Source organism: Passer montanus, unplaced genomic scaffold (genome assembly GCF_014805655.1).
Source record: "Passer montanus isolate IOZ18808 unplaced genomic scaffold, ASM1480565v1 scaffold1, whole genome shotgun sequence".
NCBI lineage: Eukaryota > Metazoa > Chordata > Aves > Passeriformes > Passeridae > Passer > Passer montanus.
The window spans coordinates 6,951,249-6,960,274 of record NW_024356504.1 but is presented as its reverse complement, the minus strand read 5'-3'; the positions used below and the strand labels follow the sequence as shown (position 1 = coordinate 6,960,274).

At 46.7% G+C, this 9,026-nt stretch overlaps 2 protein-coding genes across 4 annotated transcripts; both read left to right on the top strand.

The window, feature by feature from the left end:
- The first annotated feature begins 263 nt into the window (after positions 1-263).
- On the top strand, positions 264-3,451 carry HOXD10 (homeobox D10). The gene is made up of 2 exons (XM_039702049.1): positions 264-1,126; positions 2,523-3,451. The coding sequence occupies exons 1-2, from the start codon at positions 385-387 to the stop codon at positions 2,798-2,800; spliced, it is 1,020 nt and encodes a 339-aa protein (XP_039557983.1). The 5' UTR covers positions 264-384; the 3' UTR covers positions 2,801-3,451.
- Positions 3,452-5,446: 1,995 nt separating this feature from the next.
- HOXD9 (homeobox D9) lies at positions 5,447-8,628 on the top strand. Of its 3 annotated transcripts, none has more exons than XM_039702067.1 (3): positions 5,447-5,677; positions 7,064-7,672; positions 8,250-8,628. In XM_039702067.1, the coding sequence occupies exons 1-3, from the start codon at positions 5,674-5,676 to the stop codon at positions 8,489-8,491; spliced, it is 855 nt and encodes a 284-aa protein (XP_039558001.1). In that variant the 5' UTR covers positions 5,447-5,673; the 3' UTR covers positions 8,492-8,628. The 3 variants fall into 3 exon arrangements, with proteins under 3 accessions (XP_039558001.1, XP_039557992.1, XP_039558010.1); XM_039702076.1 differs by lacking the exon at positions 5,447-5,677 and adding an exon at positions 6,757-6,880; XM_039702058.1 differs by lacking the exon at positions 5,447-5,677 and having other exon boundaries at positions 6,747-7,672.
- Positions 8,629-9,026: the final 398 nt, after the last annotated feature.

Below are 9,026 nucleotides of genomic sequence, written 5' to 3'. Positions count from 1 at the left end.
AACAGAGGGTATAACTCTTGAAAAAGCTTCAGAAGCAAGAAAATTACCGAGTAGCCCGAGAATGTAGATGAGGGTTTTATTGATCGCCCCTGATTCTCCTTAATACGCATTAATAAATCCCGCAACCTTTTGTCCCCGCACTTGTCAGCGGCGGGGCGCTTGCAGGAGCCATGGCGGGCGGGCGCGGTTCCGCTCCGCTCCGCGCGGCTCCGCGCCGGGGTGGGCGCGTCAGCGGCGGGGCGGCGGCGCGCGGGGCGGCGGGCGCTGCCATTGGCCCGCCTGTCATGTGGTCGCGCGGAGGCATCCGCAATTACACGGGAATGTTTTCCTAGAGATGTCAGCCTACAAAGGACACAATCTCTCTTCCTCAAATTCCGCCCCAAAATGTCCTTTCCCAACAGCTCTCCTGCCGCTAATACTTTTTTAGTAGATTCTCTCATCAGTGCGTGCAGGAGTGACAGTTTCTACTCCAACAGCGCCAGCATGTATATGCCACCTAGCACAGACATTGGGACGTATGGGATGCAAACCTGTGGACTCCTTCCGTCTCTGGCTAAGAGAGAAGTTAATCACCAAAATATGGGTATGAATGTACATCCTTATATACCTCAAGTAGACACTTGGACAGACCCGAACAGATCTTGTCGAATAGAGCAACCTGTTACACAGCAGGTCCCCACTTGTTCCTTCACTACAAATATTAAAGAAGAAAGCAATTGCTGCATGTATTCCGATAAGAGATCCAAACTCATTTCTGCAGACGTCCCTTCCTACCAGAGGCTGGTGTCTGAATCATGCCCCATTGAGAACCCCGAGGTTCCTGTCCCAGGATATTTTAGACTGAGCCAGACCTACGCCACTGGGAAAACCCAAGAGTACAATAATAGCCCTGAAACGAGTTCAACTGTAATGTTACAGTTAAACCCTCGCGGCAGCTCCAAACCGCAGATATCTGCTCAACTTCAGCTGGAAAAGAAAATGAATGAAAACCCGAACAACCAAGACAGCACCGCTAAAGTCTCTCAAGTGGAAAGTCCCGAGCCCAAGTCCACGTTGCAAGAGGAGCGGAGCTGTCTGCCCGAAGGCTCCGTGTCCAGCCCAGAAGTCCAGGAGAAGGAGAGTAAAGGTCTGTATTACCGAGTTTAAGCCGTGCCGTGGTGTAACTCCAACACGCCAGCACCATAAAGCACGCTCGAATATACTAACGAGCATCACAGCCATCACATTTAATGCTAAGGAGTATCGGGCTGCAGGTGCTGTCTCTCTGAAGATTTTGGCAGGCAAAAATGCCACACAAAACGGTCCAAAGATTTTCCGTAGAGATCTGCCTCTCCCGTGCACGCAGACAGCCTCTGTGATGCGGGGAATATAGCCGTGTGCTCCGTAATGCGCTGCAGCAGCCAAAAGCAGCCCCATACCTCTAAAAAAAGCGGGTCTGGAGGTTGTAAAATACGAGCAGCTCAACTTTTCTCTCGTAGTATTTCGCCTTTTTTTTTTTTTTTTTTTTTCCACTGAGCCTTACTGCGGTTTGATTGCATTTAAAGTTAATTACGATCCTCTTAAAATAGGTGAGGAATAGGTGCTACCAGACTGGGTAAAGTTGGAAAAAAGAAATGCACAATGAAAGCAGCAGCCCGCTATCTGCCTGGTCCAAGGGTGGAAAATTTCAATGTGGTGCTTTAGATAACCTTGGGTTGGTCTCCAAAAGTGCACCAGTATTTTGAAATGTTTTTAAAACCTGAAAGTGGTGGCACTCTGATTTTATTTTGCCTTTTAAAGTGCACTAACGCCTTTCTTTTGAACGGCGTGTATCGAAGAATCCCAAAACGAGAAATTTTCTGCTATCAAAATGTACTTTGCAACCTCTAGGTCAATTTTCACTCTCTGTGTGCATCGAGAATTTATTTATCTCAATTACGTTTAGTAGTACAGGTCTAGCTTCATGTGGGGGAGATTTCTTTCTGGTGGGGAAAAGAGAACCCAAAAGGAAAATGGAAAAAAAAAAAAATCCAAGACAGGGGGTCGTAATTTCTTGTATATCATTTTGTCTGGGAAATGTCTATATCTGTTTATAGGTGTGCTTGCGTGATTCAGCTGATGTGTGTGGGGATGCTGCTTCAAAATACAGTGCGAGGCTATTTTGTAATTGGAATATTTCCGTGGCAATTGTCGTGGGAGCCCGAGTCGGCCATGGCGAGGCTAGACCCGTTAGGATGTGTCCATGGGGCGGATGGCAGGTTAAATATTGTTGAAATGTTAAACGCCGGCCGAAAACTTGAGAGACCCTTGCTGGCAGGAGCAGGAGAGCGGGGTGGCCGCAGGGCAGGGTGCCGTGCTGGGGACAGGCGAGCCCAGGCTGGCAGCAGCTCCCCTGACTGAGCCCACACCTCAGCCGGGCGGTGTTTAATGCCCACATCCACCATATCTGCCAGACACTGCAGAGGAGGGGTCATGGCCAAGGGTACACTCTAACAGTCTGAGGTATTTTTGATTTTTTTTTTCTTCTTCTTTGATTTTGATAGAGGAAATCAAGTCTGATACTCCAACAAGCAATTGGTTAACTGCAAAGAGTGGCAGAAAGAAGAGGTGTCCTTATACTAAACACCAAACACTGGAATTAGAGAAAGAGTTCTTATTCAATATGTATCTCACTCGAGAGCGCCGTCTAGAGATCAGTAAGAGCGTAAACCTCACTGACAGGCAGGTCAAGATTTGGTTTCAAAACCGCAGAATGAAGCTCAAGAAGATGAGCAGGGAGAACCGAATCCGGGAACTGACCGCTAATCTGACCTTCTCTTAAACCCTAACCCCGGGGGGGGGCACCAGTGAGGAATGGGCACAGCACCACCACTTGATAAAGGCAGGAGAGACTCTGGCAAAACCCGGCATTTTCCAGTTTTGTTTTGTTTTGTTTTGTTTTCTGATAGAATGTGACTCTTCGTCCTTCTTTTAGCGCTGCAAGTGAATATGTATTACTATGATGAGTATATATAAAACCTAGCACGTGTAATTTATTTTTGTTCTCATCGTAATGCAGGGTAACTATTATTGAATATTATCATTTGGTCTTAACTTATTGGAACTGTCGAACATCCAAGCAATGTGACTTTTTCATGTTTTTACTAACAAAATGGTATTTATGTGGGGCTGTTACACGGGCCATAACATTTTGAGTACATTCAATACTTTCAGAAAAAGAGTGGGGGGAAACTGTGGGGGCGGGGGGAAAGAGAAGCACATTATAATGTAACTATCCTCTCAAATGAACTTAGAGATTGTCCTTCGTAAAATGGAATATTTCCTTCTTCTCCATTGTAGACATTTCCTTGTGGTGCATATGTGGAATAGTAGTCGTTCAGCAACAAATTGTCCTTCTTGTGCATGTTCTGTTTGCATGTATAATGCAATAAACTCTGTAAACTACTGCGGTTCCTTTGGTTTTCTACAAATGTTTGAAGCACGGATACAGGTTGGTCTCCTGATCTTTCTCTATCAGCAGCTGTTTGGACTGGTGTACCTTTTTTACCATATTCTGGTCTTTTGTGTGTGTTTGCCTAGCATTCTTTCTTTCCTCCATTATTTTTCCCCCTTCCTTTTTTTTTTTTTTTTTTTTTCCCCTTCCTACGGGGTGGGGTGGAGACTGGGCCGGGAAATGATGTATACCCAATTAATTTATAAATGTGTCTGTAAACAACTGATCAATTGATAAAATGTTGTATGATGTTCGCATGAGGTATTTTTGAATTTTTTCCCCCTTCCTTTTACCACACCCAAAAAAAAAAAAAAGAAAAAAAAAAACCAACCAAACCCAAACAAACAAAAAACCAAACAAAAAAAAAAAAAAAAAAAAAAAGAGAACGGATAAAAAAAAGTTGTAAAATATTATGACTTAACTGGACATCCTCATCCAATCAACTCGTACAACTCGTAAATGGTAAGTGATAAAAACATCTTTCTACTACAAGCTGTCAGGAATATGTGTGTCATTTTATTTGATGTTCATATGTTGATTTTAAAAATATCACTCCCTGCGTGCTTACAATGTGCAGACTTTGATTTTGTGTCTTTGCTCTGTAAAAAAAAAAAAAAAAAAAAAAAAAAAGAAGGAAAAACCAACAAAAACCATCCATAATAAATACAAAGCTGGGCATAAGTAAATGTTAAGGAGCTCGGTTTTCGGTCGGCTCAACAGCCTTCAGAAGACTGTGGATGGAAAAAATATTCCCTCAAAACATTCCCAGCATCCGGCGAGGTTGGCTTTTTTTGAGCAGAAACCCTCCCAGGCGTGCTTACAAAAGTACACCAGCCTCTTCAGACCCACTTTTGTCACCCTGCACCGTTCCAGTTTGCTCAGAGATCGTTTTATTTCGCGCAATTCCATTTTAGTAGCACACATCCAGCTAATGACGTTCACGACTCTTAACCCTTTCTGTCCATAGCTGAAAAATAGTGTTAGCAGGGCTCTGCGCTGGAAGCTGAGGAAGGGTTCGTGTGCTGAGAGCGGGTGAATGCCCGTGTGAGCAGATATACTCAGTTGTCCATAGCTGAAAAATAGTGTTAGCAGGGCTCTGCGCTGGAAGCTGAATGCCCGTGTGAGCAGATATACTCAGCAGAACTGCAAATAGCTTGCAAATGAACATGACTTCAAATTGAAGTGCAAATACTTGGGCATACTTTCACCTTCAAACGGGTGCTGCAAAAGTAGCGTGGCTGCTGTTGGCGCTGGGAAACCAGCTCGCTCACAATCAACGCCCATTTCTCCCCTAAGCTCTTTCTAAATCAAGAAATTAAACTCAAAATAGTGCCAATATTGTGCGACTTGGTGACAGACGCTGCTCATAATGCTGTTGGTGGCTTTCTGTTTGCTCTTTCGTCGCTGATATTTAATTTAAGCCAGTATTTCCTCATGTGCACATTTACTCATAGGGAAGAGGCTGTATATTCCTCAAACCATCATCATTTTGGAGCTGTGAGAGCCGCAAGCACCTAGGCACTTTGTGCTTCTTCCCTTTTCGAAAACAAACATCAAAACGATGCTCAAAAAACCCCAGTAACCCCAAACAAAAAAACCCAGTAACCCCAAACCAACAAAACAACCCCTTAAATATTGCATACATTCGCACGGCCTTTTATTTTCCTCTAAAGGTACTCGCTACACCACCAAAGAAGTTTCGGCAGTGGGAAGAAAATAGCTGGCTCCATACCAAGGGTTTAACGTATTTAAAAAGGAGGCTCACTCTAATCTGCCTGCTTTATCAATATATATCTGTTTGAAGCAAGGGGCAATTCTTCGCCATGCCACAAACCCTGCTTCTAGAAAACAATGTAATAGAAATTATAAAATCGCAGAAGAAAATGCTGAAGTCAAATGACAAAAAAAAAAAAAAAAAAAAAAAAAAAAAAAAAAAAAAAAAGACTAAAGGAAAAGGAAAAAAATTAAAAAAGAAAAAAAAGTAAAAAAAGGAAGAAAACAACCTAGGAGAGCAATAAATCATTAAATAAACAGGAATTTCAGTCCCTTCCTCATAACGGCCCGCGAGTAGGAAGTGTTTTCCCAGCGCTGCTGTCCGTGCCCCGGCGGGCTGTGCTGCGGGCTCGCCACTAACTCTCTGCGTTTCCTCCAGATCCCGGCACAGCCACCGGCCCTCGCCCGGGGAAGTAGGGCAGAAGACCATGGGTAATCCACTTTTCAGTACTAACGGGGCGTCGTTTCGCTCGGGCAAGGAAAACCAGGCCGGGAGGGAAGCGTGGGGAGGGAAGGAACGGGAAAGAAAGCGAAGAGGGCAAAAAAACCCAATCTCCCGTAGGCATTGAACGTGGCTCCCCCTGAGCTGGGGGCGGAGGAGACAGCTCTGCCGGCGAGCTGGGGTCAGCGGCAGCCCCGCGCTTCCGCGGGCCGCAGCCTGGCAGCTCAGCGCGGGCCCGGCCGCCTCCTCCGCGCTGCCCCTGCCCGGCCCCTCCCGGGCCGCACCGCACACCTAAAAGGGGGGCTGAGTTAAGGCTGGGTAGCCCCGAAGTCCCGCAGATAGAGCAGCGTGTGTTCAGCCACACGTCAGTTGTGGCTCGGAGACACAGGCTTTGCTGTTTCCATCCGTCCATTTTATTAGGGACACATTAATCTATAATCAAATACACCTCATAAAATTTTTATTGAAAGGCATAAAATCATTACAGAGGTCTTCCACCTGTTTTAAAACAACACAATGGGCATCTCTTTTTAAAAGTGTATCCTTTCCAGGGAAACTTTCAGTCCTGGGGTGGGGGGAGCGAATAATAATACCCGCACATGCTCTGAAATATGGAAGTACCGCAATGTGCTTTTACTGTAACATTTTCCTGTTTTATGAGAAGTCGTTACAGTCCCAGCTTGCGATGGTTTGTTTTTACAGGCAAGAATCCCCCTTTCCCAGCGGGTTCCCTCAGCAGCTTGGAGTGTGATTAGCAAGCCAAGGCTGTTGGATTTATTTAAACACCCTGCCTCTCATTGATTAAGAAATGAATGGCAGAAATCGCTCAACGAAGGTGAAGAAATAGTCCGCACCCGCCGGGGCCGTGGGCAGCCAGCGCGGCCACGCCCGCCGCGCCCGGGCCGGCAGGACAGCCAGGCGGGCAAGGGGACAGGCAGGGGACACAGGGCAGGACAGGACAGGGCAGGGCAGGGCAGGGCAGGACGGGCAGGGCAGGACGGGCAGGGCAGCACGGGCAGCCGAGGACGCAGGGCGGGCAGGGCAGGGCAGGAAGGCGGGCGGGCGGGCGGCCCCGCGCGGTGCGGGGGCGCAGGCGGTGCGGAGCGCCGTGCGGGGCCCTTGTTGATGATGATTTTTTTTTTTTTTTAATCACAGCAGCCCCAGTTTAGCGGATTGATTTACTCGCAGTATTGGTAAATATGATCACGTGGGCTCCACAACCAATGGTTGAGGGTTGCAGTCTGCAAAATACTACGATTGTTCTCCGGGAGGGTATCATATACAGTTAACAGTGTAACCTTTTATATGACTAAGAGGGGAGCCTAAAATGTCGTCTAGTGGCACCATAAGTAACTATTATGTCGATTCTCTCATAGGCCATGAAAGCGAAGAAGTTTATGGGAGTAGATTCGTCCAGGGAGGTCACAGTGCGACCTCCAGGCCATCAGGTGTTGCAGAGAGTTCAGATTTTTCCTCTTGTAGCTTTGCACCAAAATCCACCGTGTTTTCCACCTCCTGGTCCACGGTTCACCACCAGCCGTCTGCGGCAATGACCGGGATCTACCACCCCTACATGCATCAGCCCCACTTAGGGGCAGCCGAGGCTGGCCGCTACGTGCGCTCCTGGATCGAGCCCTTCCCGGATTTCCCGGGCGGCGGCGGCGGCGGCGGCGGCAGCGGAGGCAGCGGCGGCTCCGCGTCCAGCTCCGGCTCCTCCAACGGGCGCCACTACGGGATAAAGCCGGAGACGGGAGCAGCCACCTCCTCGTCTTCCTCCTCCTCTTCCTCCTCCTCCAAAAGGACTGAATGCTCCTCGTCTCGGGAGTCCCAGGGGATCGGTGTGCCCGAGTACACGTGCAGCTCCTTCCTCCAGGAGTCCCGGGAGAAAGCGCCTGCCGGCAGCTCCAAGGACGCCGCCGCCTGCAGCCACAACCCCAGCCCGAGCAGCGAGCTGAAAGAGGAGAAGCAGCAGCAACTTGACCCGAGTAAGTAAAAAAAAAACAAACAAAAAAACCAAACAAAAAGAAAAGTAAGAAAGAAAGACAGACAAGAAAAAGAAAATAAAAGGAAAAAACAACCAAAACAAAATGGGGAGTGGGGGAGATAGAGAGGAATAGCGGCAGAGAGAGACAGAGGGAGAAAAAGAAAGGAAAAAAGAGAGGAGGAGAAAAGGAAGGAAGAAAAGTAAGAAAGGAAGCAAGGAAGGAAGGAAGGAAGAAAGAAAGCGAGAGAGAGAGAAAGAAAGAAAGAAAGAAATTGCCCCTTTGATTTATTGCCGAAACCTGTAAGGCTCGAATGTGCAAAACTGATAGTTTTACTAACCTATAAAAACGTCTAGACGCCTACCCCAGCGCAAGCAGCAACAAGCACCCATAAAAGACTCCACATAACCACCTACCATCAAGACATCATTTGTACAGTAAACAGACTGGGGCATTAAGGCTTTTATGATAATTCCTCCAAAGTTGTGAAAACAGTCCATCCTTCGTTAAATTAATTTAACGACCTTTCTCTCCCCCCCCCCCCCCCCACCCCGTTCCCTATATACCTCCCTTCTTCCAGATAATCCTGCAGCAAACTGGATCCACGCTCGTTCAACGAGGAAAAAGCGTTGTCCCTACACAAAGTATCAAACTCTGGAACTGGAAAAAGAATTTCTGTTTAACATGTACCTCACCCGAGACCGCCGTTACGAAGTAGCTAGGATTTTAAACCTCACAGAGAGACAGGTCAAAATCTGGTTTCAGAACAGAAGAATGAAAATGAAAAAGATGAACAAGGAGAAAGGCAATAAAGGAGACTAACGCTGGGGTGGAAACGTAGTTGGAGACTATTAATTTAGTTTTGAGTTTGGATTTTTATCGGGGGAGTGGGGGGTTTTGGTTGGTTTTTGGGTTTTTTTGTGTTTTTTTTTTCTTCTTCTTTGGGTTGTGGCTGCTCGTTTTTGTTTGGTTGTGTGGGGTTGGGTTTTTTCGTGGTTTTTTTTTTTTTTTCTTCTTTGGGTTGTGGCTGCTTGTTTTTGTTTGGTTGTGTGGGGTTTTTTTGGGATTTGGTTTTGGGTGGGTTTTTTTTTTTTTTTTTGGTTAGTTTGGTTTTATTCTTTCTCTGCACCCTTAGCCCCCCACACGTTTCTCCTCCTCCTGCGCCACTCCACCCCAGGGATTTTAAATCAATCGCGCTTTTTTTTTTTCCTTCTTTTTTCTCTCTCTCTTTTTTTTTCCTTGGTAGAAGTGAAACGTGGTCTGTGTCAGGTATTTCCGGAAATTTTGTCTTGCTCGACAACGTGTTTTTCAGTCTCTTGATACTCCCCTCCTCCTTCCCAGACCATTTAGATGACAA

Bases quoted from the DNA above. Each gene is read 5' to 3' on its own strand.
- HOXD10 (XM_039702049.1), top strand. From the start codon at position 385: ATGTCCTTTCCCAACAGCTCTCCTGCCGCTAATACTTTTTTAGTAGAT. The intron at 1,127-2,522 runs GTCTGTATTACC...TGATTTTGATAG, and splicing joins CCAGGAGAAGGAGAGTAAAG to AGGAAATCAAGTCTGATACT.
- HOXD9 (XM_039702058.1), top strand. From the start codon at position 7,015: ATGTCGTCTAGTGGCACCATAAGTAACTATTATGTCGATTCTCTCATA. The intron at 7,673-8,249 runs GTAAGTAAAAAA...CCCTTCTTCCAG, and splicing joins GCAGCAGCAACTTGACCCGA to ATAATCCTGCAGCAAACTGG.